This window comes from Impatiens glandulifera, chromosome 3 (assembly GCF_907164915.1).
Source record: "Impatiens glandulifera chromosome 3, dImpGla2.1, whole genome shotgun sequence".
Classification (NCBI taxonomy): Eukaryota; Viridiplantae; Streptophyta; class Magnoliopsida; order Ericales; family Balsaminaceae; genus Impatiens; species Impatiens glandulifera.
In genome coordinates, this window is record NC_061864.1 from 5995486 (window position 1) to 6016898 (window position 21413).

Below are 21413 nucleotides of genomic sequence, written 5' to 3' on the forward strand. Positions count from 1 at the left end.
ACAAATTTAATGGTGTCAACTATCTTTATAATAAAATTGAAAATATCTCAAATCAGAAAAAAATGATAACAATAATAATTTTAACATTAAAAAAAACAAAAGTTTGAGTTTCTATCAAGAACTTTATATATTATTTTAGGATAAACAAAACTTGTTTTCTTAAGACAAATATAATGACCCATAAACTAAATAGAAGGGTAGTCAAACATTCACAAACCAGAGAATTAACATATGTCAAATATACTTGTCTTCTAACTAGATATGGATGCACAACTTGACTTATCTCTGAGTGGTTAAAGATTACAGAAATCTTGACAAATATATATTGAAAAAGACATTAATCATGAACAATGTAAACGCATCAAAACTGAATAAAAATAACAATTTAAACATCCACAAACAAATCCTTAATCAAGAGATTTAGCAAGTAGCCAATGATATTATTAATCCTTAAAATCTTTGAAGGTATTATGTGATATATATATATATATATATGAGGAGTGATAGAGTGACGGAATTTAGTTAGGGAATTTGGTGAGGGAATGACGTGGCATCACCTTCATTGGTTGGTTGGAAAATGTAAAAATGGGAGGAAAGAGAGAAAATAGAGAAATTATTTGATTTTTTCAGCGAATAAGATTATGCCACGTCATTCCCTCACCAAATTCCCTAACTTAATCATTTCTCATATATATATATATATATATATATATATATATATATATATATATATATATATATATACTTTTTAGTTAGCCCTTAACTATGTATTTTAACTTATAAGATAAAAAAATATTTGACCAGTGCAGTACCGGCCCTCTTAAGGTACCCTAGTCAAAATCAAATTTGGTACCCCTAAAAAAATAATACCTTTGTTATATAACCAAACTAATATATAAAATAAAATTTAAAAAATTAATATTAGTAAATATGTAACTGCACAACAACATTATTTAAAAAAAAAAAAAAATTGTTTTCTGCTTAAAGCTTAAAGAATATGAAGAAAAAATGGGTTTAAGTGAAAAGTGAAAAATCCTATTGAAGAAACCCTAGTTTGCCTCTTGGGTGCCCTATAGGGGTGGGGCCTAGTTTGCGTTACTTTTTGGCCGGCTATATGTAAAATGAGAAAGATTACGCCGTCATTGCATTCTTAATAAATAATTCTCAAAATCATTAACCTATAATCCTTAAGCTAATTCATGAAAATTAATCAACATACTTATATGACACAAAGCTCAATCTAATCTATGTGAAAAAAATAAACTAAGGGCCAATATGTAAAAATTACAAAGTCCAGACCCTGTTTAATTTTAATTATTCCGATCAAATAAATAAAAACCATAAATATAAACAAGATTTTTTTATTAAAATTTAAAATAAAAATTGTGTTTTTGTTTGTTGAGGTAAGTTTTTGAATATCTTGGTTAAAATAAAGGTCTAGTTTATTTTATTTTTTTGGTAAACACGCTTTTTACACGGAGATTTGAAAACGCGTTGTTTTTGTAGGTCCCACAATGTAAGTCTTGTTTGATGAGAACTGGATAATTTAAACAACTTTAGTTAGTTAGTTAATTACTTTATTAATTAAATCATTAATAAGTTTCTAAATTAGTTTTACTATATCATAAACAAACAAGACCCTAATAAATCCGCCCGCGGTTTCACCGTCATCACATATCCAGGTTTAGCTGCTGCTGTCGTTTCTCTTTCTAATCTCCACTAGTCTTAAAGTTTCACTCTTTAGCGGCATGCTTATCTCCTTCTCCCTTTAACTATATTAGGGTTTTATTCATTTCTCTTTAATCATCTACAGAGATTACAGAAAACCCACAAGTTTAATTTCATCTTTCCTCATACCCTCTCTCTATCTCTCAGAATTGGTCCGATCTTATGGCTGTCCTGCCGCTTCCCGGTCTTCCGGTTGGTTATCGATTCCGTCCAACCGACGAGGAGCTTATCAATCACTTCTTGCGATTGAAAATCAACGGTTTCGACAAAGAAGTCAGCATCATTCGTGAAATCGATGTCTGTAAATGGGAACCCTGGGACTTACCCGGTGAGTTATTTTTATAATATTACCTACCTGAAATCATGCCGATCGCCTTGAATTATCTTTCTAGTTGAACAGAATTTGGGGTTTTTTCCACTAAGAACAATTTCTGTGCTTTTTGATTGCAGGTTTATCCGTGGTGGAGTCGACGGACGATGATTGGTTCTTCTTCTGCCCGAAGGATCGAAAGTATCAGAATGGACAACGCTTGAACAGAGCAACCGAGGCGGGGTACTGGAAGGCAACCGGAAGGGATAGATCGATCAAGTCGGGTAAAAAGTCGAATGTCATCGGCATGAAGAAAACTCTCGTCTTCTACACTGGCCGAGCACCAAAAGGACAACGCACTTTTTGGGTTATGCACGAATATCGTGCCACCTCTAAGGATCTTGACGGCACAAGACCCGGACAGGTTTGTTTGTTTCATTCATTTGCTCATTCCTTGTATACAATTTAACACATTTAGTTTGATCCCTCCCTCTGGTTTGTTTTGTTTGTTTGTTTGTTTGTTTGTTTACGCAGGGTTCTTTTGTCCTCTGTCGTCTGTTCAAGAAGCATGATGAAACTTTGGAGGGCAAGAATGATGAGAATGGTGATGAAGCACTGGAAAATACCCCATCGCCTCCCCTAGTTAAACCATCTGCTGAAGAATTATTGCAGTTTGAGCCAGTAACACCACTGACAAGCGTAAAGCCAAGCTTCAGTATTGAAAGCAACAGCAAGACTGCTGACAATTCCAACCAAGCAACTCCTGAGGCCTCTTTACCTGTAACTTGCCCAAATAATGACTTTGCAGATAACTGTTTGTACGATGTAAGAAGAAAAATCAAAGTTTGTTTAAGAATTAATTCATTGTAAGACATGTAACTAACTAATTTGTGTATTGATTGTTGTAGCCGGATCCTGTGATGGAGCAAATGTTGAAGGACACTTGTGGGCCTATGCAGTATGAGCAACCGTTTAATTATGGTGAAAACGATACAGATATTGAAAGTTTCTTGAACACAGTCCTGCTGAACTCTGACCTCTTTCACGGTGAACCTGAAAATCTGATGAACTCAGCTGTCAACTTTGAAGGCTATAGATATTCTTCTGATGTGTCTGAGCTGCAAGCATTTGCACCACCACCACAACCACCACTACAGGTATACTTTTATAACTGAAATCTGAAACTTGAATTCCAACAGTTCATTTGTGATTCTTTCTTGAATTTTGTTTGCTCTTTTAATCATATCAGGATACTGTGATGAATTCAAATGGTTCGGGCATAACAACAGATGATGGACCTTTTTCTATGTGGGGTTTTGCTCAGGATGAGTTTCTAGGAATGGGCGGTGGCACTAGTAGTACCCATGCAGTAGTTGGTAGTGGGGATACGTCTGAAACTGGTATTACGATAAGATCTAGAGCTCCTCGAGCTAGAGAGGCAGAACCGAGCTTTGAGCAGCAGATAGTACTTCAGGGGAATGCACCCAGAAGAATCAGACTGCAAAAGAAACTTCAAATGGGAGGATTACCTGAGAGCAGCCAACACCAAGTAAAGGTGAGACAGAAATTTTTAGGCCCATGACTACTATTATTTTCTGTGAAACCCATAATTGATCGATTAAATGGCATTTACAGGAGCAGATGGCGAAATCAACCGGAAGGAGGAGTTGTACTGGATATATTGTTGGTGCAGTGTTTTTTGTTTCGGTTCTTGCTGTTGGAGTATTTAGGTGTCTTTAGTGATGGGAGCAACTGGTTAAATATAGATGATGTTGTTATTTATTATTGCAGCAACTAAAGGAGTTATGACTTATGATAGACATATAGAGTGGGGAAAAGCTTGTATTTGTTTATATAGAGTTGGTTTTTCAATTTTGCTTAGCAGTGATAGGTACTTTATTATTATTCATACATACATGACAATCACCTTTGCACAGTACAGTATAAACAAAAAAAAAAACTCAATAATGTTTTATTATCTTTCAAGAGCAGTAAACTTAGTTTTATTTATGTTCATCTGCCTAGCTTGAAATGTAATTTTGGGGGTATTTTAGACCCTAGACTTGTTTTCTGCTGATGATAGGTTTCCAAATAAACCGACTTGCCATGTCTTGAAATCGGGAACAGCAATATTGTTTTTAACACACAAGAATGGCAAAACAAAAAACATAAATTGAAAAATCTCTATGGATTAGGAACACTACAAGCTAGCCAGGTTTAATCTGATAGAGGTGTGTGTATGTTGAAAAGAATCAAGGACTTTTACAATAATAATACATACTGATATGAAATTATGAAGCCCCCCTTAGGATCATTTTTCTACCATATTATACTACATTTTACATATACACATTTATTATATAAATCAACAAAATAACCCCCTTAAGTGGTTTAGACTCTCCCTATTTTTCATCCTAACAACGAAACTCTCTTAAATACTATCAGATATAGAAGTTTTAACCATCAAGCAGATTGCCAAATTCACTGTCAGTCTCTACAAGTACAAGATCATTAGCAACTTGACGGACAAATTGTCCTTTCACCCTAGGACGTTGTTCTGCCAGTTTCTTCCTACTTTCATATCGAACCTGTAACAAAACGTCCACGTTTAGTCAACTCAAACACATTCAAACATTAAATGGAAAAGCGAAAAAAAATAAAATTCACCTTCTTCTCGTAGCATCTTTCTTTTCGTTTTAAACGGAATTTGCTTAGGGCTGCTGCTCGCTGGAAATATCGATGATGAAGGTTTCTGTTTTGAATCAGAAAACTCTCTTCATTCTCACTCTCTGCAGTTAACCTGTTATGACCTTGATTAACATTATCAACGTTTTTACTATCCCCAGGGCTAATATAATTAATACTGCTCATGGCTCCATTACAAAAACTCCCACTCGCACTCCGATCCGTCGCAGAAGACAAATGTCGCCTGTCGTCTGAAGAATCCAACTTATTCATCCTCTTCATCTCCGTTTGGTTTCCTGAGTTGTTTGCTTGTTGGTCCATAAGATTAGAAATTTCTTGAGAGTTTCTTCCATCATTATTGGATTGGTGAAATGGGTGCATACTGAATAACGGCTCTTGATTACAAACTGAACCTGGACCCTGCAGCAATGAAGTGCTGCCCGATTGTGCATAGTATATAGCTCTTACAGGAACCGGGACAGAGAGTTTCGACTGTTGAGGCCTTTGAAAAGATATCTCCACTTCTCCAGATAGACCACGAGCCAACTCGGTTGTATTGTTCTTATTGAAGTCTTGATTGTTGGCGGAAGTTTGTTTCTCATAGCCAGTTCCATGATCCTCGGGCGATTGACTCTTAGTCACTACTGATTGTAATGGCTGAAGTGTCTTGCTGCTGACATACCTGCATTAGGATCGACACAATTAGAACAATTTAGTTGCTTCTCTCAATGTTTACTAAATACCAACAATTGTTAGACATTACTAACCTTGAGAAGGCCGAGACATCAGACTGTTTCAGTCTGTTATTTTCGCCAGTGGCTTGATTTACAGGTGAACCTGCATCTGATCTTCGTAAAGAAAGATCCAGCATTGAAGAATCTTCTACTTTATCTGTGTAGTTATTTGAAATGAAGTTTCTGTAACTGATGTTTGAACAATGATCAAATGCTCCAATTAAATCAATGGCTTCTTTAGTAATATTTGGATCCCCTATTTGACTTTCGTGCACTTCATCTTTTTCCCCTCCCACCAATTTTGCATCTTTATTGGCAGCTACCTCCATTGACTTATTTTTTGTCATGGAAGACTCTCCAGGATTCATAACATTCGTCTCAGGCAATCGAGATTTTAACGGTTCATGAAGATTTTCAAGACATAAAACGTCAGCTTCCATATCTGGTTTTGTACACGAGCTCTGCAATAATGTAATCTTCAGTTGTAACCCAACATTGCAAGAATATACCATTTCTATAAACAATTGTTTTCATAGAAACTGATATCTACCTGAGCATCACTTCCTTTCTCAATCCGTTCTCTATTTCTCTGAATGGAAGCAATATATCCACTTGAATGATTGCTAGCATCATTGTTATCAGCTGTAGCTTCAACTTTTTGTTGTGCAACACTCTCATCTATAGGACCAAGTCCACTTCCAATCAACTGATGCCATAACAAAAACAAATGAAGATAAGCAATAGTTTTTGCTGGCTGTCAAACAAAGACTGGAAACATAAATCTAACAAGAATAAGACATACCGTCTGTCTTCTCCAAACATGTTGCCACAAGTTCCTCAACTCGTTCTTTCGCACAGGCTTGACTAGAAAGTTAGCAGAACCTCTCAACATGCATTTGTAAACCATGCTTACGGAGTCTTGCGATGACATCACTAGATCACGGAAAAGTAAATTTCAAAGGTCAGATATATTGAGCAATTAAAGATATACACACTCAATGTCACGAAAAAAGGGGTTCTTACTTATGACAGGAATTCTTTTGCATATATCATGCTCGTTAATCAGAGTTAGAAGGGCAAATCCAGATATAGATGGTAAATCAACTTCAGTCAATATAAGGTCTATGTTACAAGGTTTTCCTTTCAGTAACTCCCATGCCTTAAGTCCATCAGAAACAGCGGCAACTGCACAAAAGGAAAAAAAAAAAAAAAAAAACATTTTATCAATTGAGAGTCGTCGCTTGTAAGAAATGAGCAAAGAGTAAGCCAGAGATGAATAACACAACGATCCAATAGCATACTTTAAACCCTAAGCTTCAGTGATTCCATCAATTTCAAGATTAATAGATTTACATCATCCAAGAAAGTAGTTCCATCAATGGATTCTCCACCAAAACAAAAGAAAACAAATAAAAAAACAAACAAGCTTGAAGTCTCCATTCCAGAGAGGAAGTTTTGGAAGCATTTTGATAAAAGTTGTAAGAATGAAACTAGAGATAACAATGAAGTTACAAAAAAAAAACAATATTAGCAATTGAATCCATATTAGATCCACAATTATTATTATTATAATTGAATCAACATGAAATGACTAATAAACTTGCAGGATCCAAATCGGAAAATGTAAGAATCGGAAGTAACCTCTGTAACTGCATTTCCTAAGAAGAGCGGTTATAATCTGGCGAGTGGAATCGTCGGATTCAACCAGCAACACTCTGAGAACCATACGAGGAAGAAACCTTTCCCATCGCAAAACAGAAGAGGAAGCGTCACCTTTGTTGTTCGCCGTATCTTGGTCTAGTACCTCAATAACCTGCAGCTCTTCATCCGCCGTCGTCGTCATAATCCCTGGCGGCGTTGTCTTGTTGTGTTGGTGGTGTAAACTAAGTCGTTGTTGTTGTTGTTGATGAGTGAGAACTAACTCCCCCATTCTCTATTGTCAATGAAGTAAGAAATGGTTAATTGGAAATGGATTATTCAGGAAACGGCAGCCATAGAAAGAATGAATCGGAGAGGAAAAGCAGAGAGAAGGAGAAAAAGTCTTTTTGTAGAGCCATGGCAGTGCTGCTGCTGTATGTCTTCTCTCTCTCTCTCATGGCATCTTTACTTTTCTCTCTCTCTCTAAAAATATCTGAAAAAGTTTGCGTGATTCAAAGATTGATGAAACAAATCCGACGGTGCAGATCATCCGGCCTTTTAGCTCCATCCCATTTATATTTAATATGTATTAAATAATACTAATGGTTGTGAATATTTTTAAAATAAATAATATTAATAGGGACTAGATTATAGATTATAGATTATAGGGGGAGATTGATAGATAGATATATATAGGATATTTTTAAGAAATGTGGGGGGAATGGGAAAAAGTAATGGCTTTTGGGATTTGTGTGGAGAAATTGAATTTTGGGATATTTAATTGTGTGGCCAACAGGCATATTGATGGGGTCCCACCCAATTTGAAGATATTTTTTCAGATCAGATCTTATAAGAGGAGTTTATGATGACACGTGGCGTCCGCCCCACTTGATTCTTGTGGACATCTATCTCTCTTCTCTACTGTTCAAATGAAATGAAGGGAGAGCGTTTATTAGATACTATTTTTAACGACGACCAATTCCATTTCGACACGTTTCATCTCTCTCGTGGGTTTCCACTTTCCACTAATATCACTTTTTTTTTGTTGCGTGAGATTCAAGCGCCTGCTGCCAACTGTATTTACAACTTACCAAAAATAATATCTCCCTCTATATCTATTTCTCTCCTTACATTTGATTTCAATGTGAAATGCATCTTTTTTTCAATTTGCTTATTTTCAAAATAAACCTGGCTTCATTGTTTATATTTGGAATAATTTTGTATTTTATGTTATAATAATTTTTATTAGGATTTAGGTTCAAACTTTGATGATATATCTTTTTTTATTTACGAGAGATTTAACGGTGACACTAGGGGTGACTAATATAGTATATGTAGTCTTTTGTGGAGTATTACTAAAATTTATTCAGTGATGTTCGAGTATTTGAGTAATTGTTGGGAAATTTGGATTAATGTGGTTATTAATATGGTAGGTCTACATAATTTGGGTTACCATTCAAATTATTTTTTGTTGTACTATCTTGTTCGAGAAAAATCGTTAAATAGTCGTTTGATGCGTATCATTAATATTGTTATTATTATGATGCTTTCTGAGATTCATTTCTGAAAGGTCGGTAGAGTCCGTCGAGATTAATAACCTATTGAGTAACATTTTTTTTATTATTTTTTATCTCTTTTAAGTAATAAAAAAACATTTAGTTATATACCCCTCCATTCTCTTTGGAATATAAATTTGATAGCATGCAAAGCACTTTATCTGACTTTTTTTTTCTAAAGGAATCTCTTATTCTCTTATAGTTCTTATTCTCTTATAGTGTTAGAATCCAAACCTCTTGAGAAATCTATAGTATCACACCATGAGTCCTAGAAATCACAATACTTACTAACACAAAAAGAGTATCATTTGATCTCATCCAAAAATCTAAGCTTAAATTGGACAATACCACAATTTTCTTTAACCGAATTGAAATGGTATAAGTTTGTGTACATTTGAGATTGACAAAACCTGCAACCAAACACCATAAAAACACAAATAATACTGCCTCTCCTTGTCTCAATCACAAACACTGCAACTGTAAGTATAATTTCATATTATTAACTTCTCCAAGGCCTCTTCTATATATCTTTTGAAATTACATAATCTGTCCATTCCTCTGATTGATCGAACTTGTGACACGAGCAATGTTTGTTTGTTGCCTAGTAATTTGACTTTCTTGTATGATTTGCAGCTTTCCTAGGAACAATTTTGGTTTGATTAAGGATATAGATAGATAGATACACTGTATCTTCAGTTGATATTTTTCTGGCTGATTTGTATCTGGACTAAATAAATAATTGAGTTTATTTTGAACCCAAAAAAGAAAATATGATGTTAAAGTAGGTCAGCCCTTATCCGTTTCAACGTGGATAGATAGATATCTTTCTTTTTTTTCATTGGCTCCCCACAGGCTACAGCTGGGAAAAGGGGACCAAAGACAATGACTTAGAATCATCCTCGTCCCTGCAGAGACTCTAACCAACCCCACACTCTACTTCTTCTCCTTTCATGTTTCTACTCAAGCTCCAATAACAGTCCTCGAAGAAACATTCTGAGAAAGAATAGTGAGAAAAGTTGATGATTCAAAGGAAATTGAGGAAGAGTATTAAAGAGAATGATGAATGAACAGATGGACATCAATATCATATTACACAAGAGAGCTAATTTCATAGGGACCTTAATGCTTGCAAACACATTGGTGTTGATATCTTTAATTGAAAATGACAAAGATAAGTTCTTCTGAAATGATCCTTAGCATGAAGAAGAAGGACATAAACATGATGTTGTAATCAGAACTCAATTTTTAAGTTTTTTTTAATGCAGATAAGCAAAAAAATCACACATCTAGTAAGGAAAATTGAATGAACTTCAATTTGAAACTTTTCTACACCAAGGAAGCCCAAAGTTGTGATTGAGACAAAAATTCAGAGCAGTATTATTAAGAATTTTCTCATACATGTATTTGCAAGAGTGATGAACAAGGCCACATGAATGAGCTTTACCACCAAAACATCAAAGATTATGGTTCTAAACATGTACAAGTTTATACACCCTAGAATGGTAACGTTGTTGTTGCTTCTTGTGGGGATCAACAACATAAACAGCTCTCTATTATATGTATGCCTTTTAGGGTTTAGAACCATATTGTTGAGAATCACAAGGCGGTGGCTGTTTTTGTAATCGTCCTCTTCTTCTTCTTATCCTCCTTCATTGAGAATCTTTCAGCAGATTCACTCAAGAGCTTGTTAAGTGACATACCTTCTCCCAAGGTTTCCCTTTTTACTTCATACCTATGTTTAATTCTGCTTTCAAGCTTATAACCAAGAAACGCAGGAAATGCCAGCAATTCTCTTACTTCTCGACCCATATCCTCCAACAAATAATCAATTTTCTCCTCTAACGATTCGTGATTGTATTGCAGTACCTGCGGATGTTTCTTACTCATCGAAAGTATGTCATCACAAGATAGACCCGAATTTAGGAACACACCGATTGTCCCTTGCAAATTCTTGCAGCTGGTTCTCGTTACAGCTCCCAATGCCATGGCCAATTCCTTTGTTTTACTCTCGTAACCAATCTTCAACAGAAACACAAGTTTAAACGAGATATTATCTTCAAACGAAAGACTAAGAAAGAGAGGTGCTTTGATCAAGAATTTATAAATCTCATTTGAATTCAGCCCACATTGTTTGAGAAAATCTATTCTTGGATGCAATTTCCTCTTTCTGCTAGCACTGAACACATTTGGATAGATAAGAACAATTCTGAAAACCTCTTCTTCACTCAGGCCAGCAAATGACATCAAGAAATCAACATGTTCCTTCAAATGATTATCAGTGTAGGCCAATATCGCGGGAAGCTTGTGAAGAACAATCGAAGTTGCGGTATTGTCTCCTCCACTAAGCTTGGTTAGAAAACCAATCCTGGGGACTAGCTGACTTTCTAGGTCATAGTTAAGAACAGAAGGACGGTGGACAACTAAATCAGCTCCACCATAACGATTCAAGTATATGATTGTTCTCTCAATTTCTTCAGATGATTTGAGACAAAACGCCTTGGAAAGATTGGCATTGTTGAGGACATGGATTAGTTTTTCTTTAGGAATCCCATGTTGGAGAAGCAATTTAACTTTCTCCTCAAAACCCACTAACAATCTTGGCTCTGTAGTGTATAGTAGACGCTCAATCTGTGTGGGATCGATTCTTCTTTCCAAATCAACCCGTCTAATAAAATGGATTACAGAATCGATTTCTTCGGCTGTCAATATATGCGGACGCTTGGATATCAGCCGAGAAAGAAGAAGCCCGTCGATGCCAAGCTGCTGCAAAGAGATAACCCTAGAACGTATTGAATCAAACGGGATGATGTTTAAAGCTGGATTAGAGCAAATCAACTGCTCAATTTCTCCTTCAACAAACCCAATCGCTTGCAACAAGGAAAGTAATATCGTATCTGAGTGAAATAAAAGAAAAAGTTAACAACAATACTTACTTGATAAAAACTATTTAGGGTATAGAGACGCTTACCGGTTTCGGCATTAAAACTGGGGAAAGGGTTGGTGGAACCGAAGCTGAAGCTGCTGCTGCTACATCGAAGAAGGGGCAAAATAGAAGAAAATAACTTGTTTTTGTTTCTTGGTTCCCTTGAAAGAGGAGTGGCAGAGGTAGTAGTCGATAGAAATGTTGCAGAAGGTCTCGGCAACTGAGACTGAGATGATGAAGAAGTCGCCGCCGTGGAAGAAGGAGAAGGCGAGGATAAAGTGTTAAGAATAGTCATAGTTAACATTGGAGGAGGAGGATAATGGCTATCGCCTCCTTTCGCTTCCACCTAAAATTTGATAACGGTCGCCTAAAATTGCAATCTTCTTTTTCCAACCTAGGTTGAATTTCAAGACTGTTTTTTTAACATAGGTTCATCTTTTCTAACATATTTATTTGAATGAATACTCTTCGTCTGGGAAATTTGATAATATGACCCTGAAAACAAAGGTATTTTTGAAATATAACCTCCATAATAACTTTTTTGTTTTTTAACCTTTTTTTAAAAAATTTCCAATTTTACCCTCAATAACTTTTTTTTTTCTTTCTTTTCTTTTCTTCTTCCCCCCGCTTTCCCTTTCCCCCGACCCGTGTTGCACTCCCCCATCCCCAGACCCTCCTTCTTCTTCCCTTCCGTTGCACTCCGCCGACGTTCGCCAAGAAGCCCAACCCTTTCAGCCAGCCTCTTCGTCGATCGCCAAGCCGAACTTCCAGCCAACGACGATCGCCAAACCTCAGACGATTCTAGCCCAACGATTTGAGGTTATTTTAGGTTTATTGTTTAGGTTTATTGTTTAGGTAATCTTAGTTTAGTTTAGGTTTATTGTTTTAAATGCTGAGAATGCTGAGATTGATATAGTTTGAAATGCTGAGAATGTTTGTGAATGATTTGTGAATATTTGCTTTGCATGTTTTGATTAGGGTTTTAGTTTATTATGAATGCTGAGAATGAATGCTGAGAATGATATATTTGATTAGGGTTTTAGTTTAGGTTTAGGGCTTGGCGTGGGGCTTGGGCGTGGGGCTTGGGCGTGGGGCTTGGGCGTGGGGCGTGGGGCGTAGGGCGTTGGGAGTGGGGGTTCGTCGTGGGGCGTAGGGCTTGGGGCGTGGGGCGTGGGCGTGGGCGTGGGCGTGGGGCGTGGGTCTTGGGCGTGGCCCTTGGGCGTGGGTCTTGGGCGTGGGGCGTGGGTCTTGAGCGTGGGGCGTGGGTCTTGGGTCTTGGGCGTGGGGTCACGCAATATGTAAAACTAATTAATAAGTTTCTTAATAAGTGAGGATAGCTTAGTTGGGAGAATGTCAGACTGAAGATCTAAAGGTCAGGTGTTTGATCCACCTTCACTGTAAAAGTTTTGGCGATTGTCGTTGGCTGGAAGTTCGGCTTGGCGATCGACGAAGAGGCTGGCTGGAAGGGTTGGGCTTCTTGGCGAACGTCGGCGGAGTGCAACGGAAGGGAAGAAGAAGAATGGAAGGGAAGAAGAAGGGTCTGGGGAGGGGGGAGTGCAACACGGGTCGGGGGAAAGGGAAAGCGGGGGGAAGAAGAAAAGAAAAGAAAAAAGAAATAAAAAATAAAAAATAAAAAGGTTATTGAGGGTAAAATTGGAAATTTTTTTTAAAAAAGGTTAAAAAACAAAAAAGTTATTATGGAGGTTATATTTCAAAATACCTTTGTTTTCAAGGTCATATTATCAAATTTCCCCTTCGTCTTCTATTTTATTAAATAAAATTGATAATATCTTCTTGGAAATGCTGACTAATTTTCTCGGGTTAATCGTATAACTTATAAACACATTTAAATAATTAATTAGACGAACAAAAACACATTTAAATAATTAATTAGACGAACAAAATTTATCGTCTACAGGAGATATCAAACTCTTGTCGTGCTAGAATAGGGGATGAAAATTGATAATAGTGTTATTCCATTGATATAAAGGATTTTGACATTTAAAAGTTAGTATCATTGTCCAATAAGAAATGATAGCCATCTTTTCTTCCAAGGGAAGAATTTGAAGAACTATTAGTTTTAATAATGGATTGTATAGTTGAATATTAAGACCTTTGAATAAATGCACATACCCAACTTATGAATTAGGATATTCCCTAAATTCATTAAAGAAATAAAGTAATTGACTTGTACAAAAAAGAAAATTAGTAAAAAATGACTTTGAACAAACTATTTAATCTAAAAGAAATCACTTTTAAGTGCCAACAAAATTAAGAGAATAAAGTTATCATGTTCTATTCCCACTAAAACCGTTCTAATTTAAATATAGATCTTATTAGACTAATCAGAATATACCCTGCCTTGTAAATTTTGCTAATCCGAAGTTTCTTCTCTTATAAGTCCCAAAGTTATTCAAGGTACATTCATATTTTTTTCATCAAAAAACAACATTTTTAATTATTTATCATTTTGCTCATACTAATCCTAAAAGAGAAAATGATAATTTGAATCAACTAATAGGTTTGATCTAAATATTCCCTAATGAAGGCAGGTTGCTTGAACAATCATTTATTTCTGAAACAAATTGATTCTTTCGAAAAAATAAAAAGTGTCTCCTTCTAATAATAATACTTACCATCTGTTTCAATACACAAAATATGGTAATCACAATTTAGTATCTATAAAAAGATAGAAAACAACACAAATAACAGATAATAAACATATTCCTAAATAAAATAAACAGATAGAAACTCAGTTCACATAGAAAATATCACAGTTCAAATTCATCTTCAAGCTTCAAGGCCTCTGCTGCAGCTTCCTCCTCTTCATCATCAATAGCAAAGTATGGATTGTGAGCTTTGGGCATGAAGTTATAGCCAGTGAAAACATAGAAAGCCAGTGTAGCTAACTCGGCAGCCAAAATACTGGTCCATTGATAACGATAAGATGTGATAGTCTCCAAAGCATAAACTACAACCCTAGTGAAATAAATGTAACAGATAACAATGATGTAGTATTGCCTAAACAACGTCAATTTCATCAAGTTAACCGCAGCCTTCCCATCCGTCCTAGCAGCTTCTCTCAAGTTCTTAATAGACCAAACGATCGGGAACAGAACTGCACAACAACAAATCACGTCGACAAGCAAAAACACTTGCTTCCATGTATAAGAATCTTGCCCAAATGGACCTGTTTCATCAATCACAACCTGGGCAACATTTGCAATCACTTGCAAAGGTATCACAATCATCAACACCTTCTTTTCTTTATCTTGTAAGTATGGTTTCAAAAAAGACCAACCAGTGCCAATCAACACAATCAATGTGAACAAAGTGATACCTTTCAAGAAGCTAAAGATGTAGAACAGAATATCCCAACCGTGGGCAGTACCGGTTCTCTTAATGTATGATTTATCCTCGGCCTCACATACAAGATTCAATGCTTTTAGGAGAACAACAGCCAGCATAAAGAAATGGATTCTATAAACCGACAACAACTTAGAATAGAGTACGTAAATCCAAGCGACGGCAATCGCAACGTAGGTTATGAACAACAAGAAGTAGATCCAGGGTAGACTAGTTTTACCCGCGGATAAATAATCGCGTTGTCCGGATTTAGTGTCCAGATTGTACATGCTTGAGTAGACATTCATTGAGATTTTCAGATCACGGACGCAATTACCGAATACAAGTGTCAATTGATTGGAATCGGATACGTTAAAGCTGGTATCGAATGAATCACCTTTGATCTGGTCGAATGTGAACACTCGTTTGACGAATTCCGATTGGACGGAACAGCCGATTTCACCTTGATTTAGTTGTTCGAGAACGTGGTACCAGGACTCACGAGTGGTGAGGAAGAATCCAACCTGCGTCAAATCGGCGTTAGGGTTAGAGAAAACGATGCTGGAGAGACTGAGATCGAGGTGACCGCGATGCGTAAATCCGAACTCGTCGAAAGGGATAATGGATCGGGCGTCGGAACGAATCGTTGTAGACCGGATTTCGGCGAGAGCAGGAGCGAAGAGGACGGCAGCGGCGAAAAGGAGAAGAGAGAAGAATCGAGGTAAACGATTGGAATCCATCGCCATCGCCGTCGCCGCTCGTCCTCAGTCTAGAATCTGGATGAGTTGCGATTATTGTGGGTGAAGATTGAAGGAATTGCGTATGTTATAGTTGGTTGAAGAAATCGATGTTACTCCCACCGACGCTAGATCAAGTCAAAGTCGGCTATTTTCATATCAGTTTTTTCAAATAATTCTTATATTATTTATTTTTATGTTTTTTCCATTTTAACTTTATATTTTTAACATCTATTAGTATTATTAATTTTAATCATTACATACAAATATATTTTCTTAAAAAATAGAAAATTGTTTCGCTTAATAAATTTGGACGAAATTACTGTCCCCGGTATAAAAAATATAGGGCAAATTACCTGGGCAGCCATCAAACTATTTTAATCGTTCACTTTTGGCCCTCAAATTAATTTTTGAAACAAATCGCCCCTTCAACTTTTATAAAGGTCACCAATGACCTTTCCGTCAACTTTTTGGTTAAACCTAACTATTTAAGTTTAAAATATTATTTTTTTATATATTATCTTTAATCTTATATTTTATATTTATATATATAATTATTAAATCGCTTATATATAATAGGGCAAATTACCTGGGCGGCCCTCGAACTATCTCGATCGCTCACTATTGGCCCTCAAACTAATTTTTGAAACAAATCGCCCCTTCAACTTTTATAAAGGTCACCAGTGGCCCTTCCGTCAACTTTTTAGTTAAACCTAACCGTTTAAGTTTAAAATATTATTTTTTTATATATTATCTTTAATCTTATATTTTATATTTATATATATAATTGTTAAATCGCTTTTATATAATATTATATATATATTATTATTAAATTTTATATAATTATTAAATCTTTTATATAATAAATAAATAATATATATATATATTATTTATTTTTATCTATGTATATATATATATAATTTATATATATTATCTTTAACTAATTTATATATAATATATATTTTAAAAAATAATTTAAGTGTTAAAAGTATTTGAGTAGTTAAAAGGTTTCAATTACTTTTAATCTTTCAAATTATTTTGTAAAATATATATTCTATAAATTATATAAATTTATTTATATATATATATATAATTAATGATTAGGGAATCCATATAATTTATTTTTAAACTTTGTTTTATATATATTAAAAATAATTTATTAAAAGTAATGGTAACCTTCTAACTACTCAAATACTTTTAACACTTAAATTATTTTTTAAAATATATATTATATAAATATTATATTTAAATTAGTTAAAGATAATATATATAAATTATATATATATATATATATATAAAAATAAATAATATATATTATTTATTTATTATATAAAAGATTTAATAATTATATAAAATTTAATAATAATATATATGGATTTCCTAGAGACTAAAAATAAAAAGAAAAGAAAATATTCTTTTATTAAAATTAGTAGATACTAGATTATCTTGAAAATTATTAAAAGAAGGTTTAATACTTGTTTTTTAAATAGTTATGGTTGTTTTAAATGTATGTTCACTATGTATCTAAATAAAATGTCTATCCAATTATATATATATATATATATATATATATATATATATATATATATATATATATATATATATATATATATATTTTGAATGAAAATATATGAATTTTTATAATCGTCTCAAATATTGGAGGGATATATAATTGTGAGTTCAATTTTATTTTTTTTAATTCAGATAAAACTAAAAGCTATTACAATTTAAAAAATTATAATTAATTCCTTCTTTTATACTACTTGATTGTCATGTTTTGATAACTTGATGAACACCTATAATAATAATAATAATAATTGAAGTTCATTGTTTTATAAACAAATATTAAATAATTTATAAACTTTTTTTTTCTAATTAAATAACTCAAATGTGAAGAATCAACAACTAAATGAAAAAAGTTGATTAATAATCTATAATTAAATTAAAAATGTTGGATATGAATATACTTACTATGTTTATATAGTATTTACAATGATTTCAAATTAAGATCGTTTTGAACACCTAAATCGGTGTCTCTTAAACAGTGTTCTAAACGGCGGTAGGCGGTGGCGGAGCGATAAGTGACTGCCTACTGCCTCGGGTGCCTAGGCGGTGTCTAAGCGGTGTCTAAGCGGTGCCTAAGCGGTTGAATATAAATATAATAAAGATGTTTTATAATTATCATTTTACTAAAAACTCAAATATATATTCTCTAACATAGTAACATTTTACAAAAATAAATATGTAACAAGCTGAAGAAGAGATAGATGATCAGATGATCGAAGAATATATATGTGAATAATCAAGGAGGTGAAGTGAATGAGATAAGAAACGAAAAAGAAGAAGATAAATGAATTGGAATGTAAAGAGTCATTTCAAAGAGTTTTTTTTATTGAATATATATATATATATATATATTAATATTAGTAATTAATTAATTAAAAATAATAAATAATTAAATAATCTGACCGCCTCATGTATAGGCGGAGCGGTATTGGACCGCCTACCGCCTAGGCGCCGCTTAGGCGGCCGCCTCGACCGCCATTTAGAACACTGCTCTTAAAAATGAAAGCTATGATATGAAACATTGTTTGAGAAATCTTAACTTAATAGATCTCAATTATCTCATTAAGTGAAAGTTAGTATAAATTCACAATAAACTAATTAAATAGTGTGAGTACTATAAATCAATTAATTTATAGATCTTAAATATTGTGTATAATTATCTAAACAACACGTCATCATCTATCTATAGTTTAACTAGAATATACACTATTGATGATATAAAAATCGGAAAAAAATAAATTACGTAAAATTGTGATTGAATTTTAATTTTATTTTAACCGTTTAAAGTTTATGTGCGGGGTCAATTCACATTACGACCTAAATATTCATTTACTTTCACATATATATCCAAATTAATCACAGATCTCGATCCGACAATCCAGACACTTTGAAAATTAAGCATCATTTATTTATATATATATATATATATTATAGTTAGTTAAAAAGTTTAAACTTATATTGTTAAAATGTCTCAAGTTCATCAAATTTGGTGTTAAATTTAAAATATAAAGTTTTATTAGCCTAATTGATTAAAATGTTATATTTGTTTTGTTATGTTGCAAGTTCGAAACATACCTATAGTATTTTTAATTTTATTTTTAACCGTTTTAAGTATATGAGCGTGTCAACCCAAAATCCGATCTAAGTATCCATTTACTCTCACATATATATCCAAATTAATTACAGCTATCGACCCGGCAAACCAGAAACTTTAAAAATTAAGCATCATTATATATATATATATTAGTTAAAAAATTGAACTTATATTGTTAAAATGTTCCGCGTTCATCAAATTTAGTGTTGAATTTAAAATATAAAGTCTTATTAGTCTACTTTGTTAAAGAGTTGTACTTATTTTGTTAGGTTACAAGTTCGAAACATACATATAACATTTTTATTTTTATTTTTAACCGTTTTAAGTTTATGGACGGGTCAACCCACAATCCGACCCAAATATTCATTTATTCTCACATATATATTCATATTAACAACAGCTCTCGACCAACAATCTAAACACTTTGAAAATTAAGCATCATTATATATATATATTAGTTAGTAAAAAAATTGAACTTGTATTTTTAAAATGTCATGTGTTCATCAAATTTGGTGTTGAATTTAAAATATAAAATCGTATTAGTCTAGTTGGTTAAAAGAATGTATTTGTTTTGTTATGATGCAAGTTCGAAACATACATATAGTATTTTTTATTTTATTTTTAATTATTTTAAGTTTATGGGCGGGTTAACCCACAATTCGACCCAAGTATTCATTTACTTCACATATATATATATTCAAATTAACAATAGTTCTCAACTTGACAATCCAGACACTTTAAAAATTAAGCATCATTATATAGATATATATAAATTAGTTAGTTAAAAAGTTAAATTTATATTGTTAAAATGTCCCACGTAATTTGATGTTAAATTTAAAATATAAAGTTTTATTAGCCTAATTGGTTAAATAGTTGTACTTGTTTTTGTTATGTTGCAAATTTGAAATATACGTATAACATTTTTAAGTTTATGGGCGGGTCAACCACAATCCGACTCAAGTATCCATTTACTCTCACATATATATTCAAATTAACCGCAATTTTCGATCCGATAATCCGAACACTTTGAAAATTTAGCATCATTATATATATATATAATTATATATATATAATTATATATATATATATAGATCTTCTATATAAGTGAGAACCAAATGCTAATATCACCTGTCCCAAAAAATGTTTCAATCTGTTACAAGAATACTACCTCATTTTGTTATCTTAGAAACAAAATGAAACATTTTTTGGAATAGGGTATGAGCATGAGATTAATGCTTATGTAATGAAATATAAATTATTTTGGAATTTATTGCATTAAATATTTAATTTTCTTAACAAAGACAAATATTGTATATATTATTATTTAATTCTTGAGCATAAACATAATAAAATAAGTTGTAATATTATTTATTTATGTTTCATATATTTTTTTAAATAAAAACTATCCATGAGTTATTACTCATCACCCTCGTTGTAGTTATAGCTAAGCCTAATAGAAGTGAGGCCATTTTCATTCTCTCCTTAAATAGAAGATTAGTTATGGAGTGGACCAACTTTAATAGATAGAGTGAAAATGAATAAGAACTTGAAATAAAATTAAATTAATACTGAATTAAAAAAGTGAAGAAAAGGAATAGGTTCATTGGACTGTTGATTGCTTGCCACGTGTTACATTTTTCATTCATCTGACGGTGGACGTCTGTCCTGAATAATAAAGCAAAGTTATACAAGCAAGTGTTCAAGAAATTGTCTTTCACAAATTTAAAAAAAAAAAATCACAATTATCATCCTAATAATAATAAAATTATAAAAAAAAAACTGAATAAATAAACTTAATTTGATATAAAATTTTGACAATAATTTAAAACATCTTGCAACTATAATTTAATTTGACTTTTCAAAATACATAATTTTCAATTTCATCATTCTCGTTGTTATTATAAATAAGTTATTTGGCTTACTATTTTTCTTATATTGATCATAGTTGTCAAGTGTAATACAAATCCTTAATAATATGACTTTTTAAATGTAATTTTATGTGTGCATTGATTTTTACTTAAAAAATTAAAGTGGTAACAATAAATTTGAGTTAGGTTTGGTTAGGTGTAAGTTTATTTTAAAATAATATACAAATTATTTTAAAGTTTTTATATTTATTGATGGTAATATTAAGAAAGTGAATTTCTTTAATAAAAATATTTTAAAATATTAATATATAACAAATAAATGTACTTTTTGAAAAAGAAAGTAATTTAATTAATGAATTACGTATTTTATATTGTATTTATCTGTAAATATTTAAAATATTTCTATAAATAATTAATATTATTTATAACTTAATAAGAAAAACAAAATACGACCAATAAGCTAATATTTTTATTTATTTTTTATTTAAGACCAAATAAATAATATCACACTTTGTGACGTAAATTTCATCCGATTTGATAAATGTATTTTTTTTTAAAGATTTAATAAATAAAAAAATAGTGTATTTTTTTAGTGATAAAGATGGTTAGAGGGTTAGTAATATAATTAAGAGGGTATTTTAGACTTATTATAATTATATTTTGAAGACTTAACACTATTAGGTTACAACAAGTGTAAATAAAAATAATAAATTTTGTAAATAAAATACT

At 32.7% G+C, this 21413-nt stretch overlaps 4 protein-coding genes across 5 annotated transcripts; 1 reads left to right on the forward strand and 3 right to left on the reverse strand.

Moving 5' to 3' along the window:
* The first annotated feature begins 1698 nt into the window (after nt 1-1698).
* Nucleotides 1699-4054, forward strand: LOC124928799 (protein NTM1-like 9). Of its 2 annotated transcripts, none has more exons than XM_047469044.1 (6): nt 1699-2056; nt 2179-2462; nt 2573-2863; nt 2947-3195; nt 3288-3593; nt 3680-4054. In XM_047469044.1, the coding sequence occupies exons 1-6, from the start codon at nt 1891-1893 to the stop codon at nt 3776-3778; spliced, it is 1395 nt and encodes a 464-aa protein (XP_047325000.1). In that variant the 5' UTR covers nt 1699-1890; the 3' UTR covers nt 3779-4054. The 2 variants fall into 2 exon arrangements, with proteins under 2 accessions (XP_047325000.1, XP_047324999.1); XM_047469043.1 differs by having other exon boundaries at nt 1700-2056; nt 3674-4054.
* A 200-nt stretch (nt 4055-4254) lies between these two features.
* LOC124928798 (two-component response regulator-like APRR9) lies at nt 4255-7556 on the reverse strand. Its single transcript, XM_047469042.1, has 7 exons — nt 7099-7556; nt 6481-6642; nt 6260-6390; nt 6008-6163; nt 5491-5918; nt 4706-5405; nt 4255-4626 (listed from the first exon to the last, which is right to left on the reverse strand). Exons 1-7 carry the CDS (start codon nt 7385-7387, stop codon nt 4495-4497), a joined length of 1998 nt encoding a protein of 665 aa, XP_047324998.1. The 5' UTR covers nt 7388-7556; the 3' UTR covers nt 4255-4494.
* Nucleotides 7557-10007: 2451 nt separating this feature from the next.
* Nucleotides 10008-11981, reverse strand: LOC124931604 (transcription termination factor MTERF8, chloroplastic). The gene is made up of 2 exons (XM_047472115.1): nt 11620-11981; nt 10008-11545 (listed from the first exon to the last, which is right to left on the reverse strand). Exons 1-2 carry the CDS (start codon nt 11876-11878, stop codon nt 10248-10250), a joined length of 1557 nt encoding a protein of 518 aa, XP_047328071.1. The 5' UTR covers nt 11879-11981; the 3' UTR covers nt 10008-10247.
* A 2194-nt stretch (nt 11982-14175) lies between these two features.
* On the reverse strand, nt 14176-15781 carry LOC124930682 (protein CANDIDATE G-PROTEIN COUPLED RECEPTOR 7-like). The gene has a single exon (XM_047471016.1). The coding sequence runs from the start codon at nt 15663-15665 to the stop codon at nt 14346-14348; it is 1320 nt and encodes a 439-aa protein (XP_047326972.1). The 5' UTR covers nt 15666-15781; the 3' UTR covers nt 14176-14345.
* Nucleotides 15782-21413: the final 5632 nt, after the last annotated feature.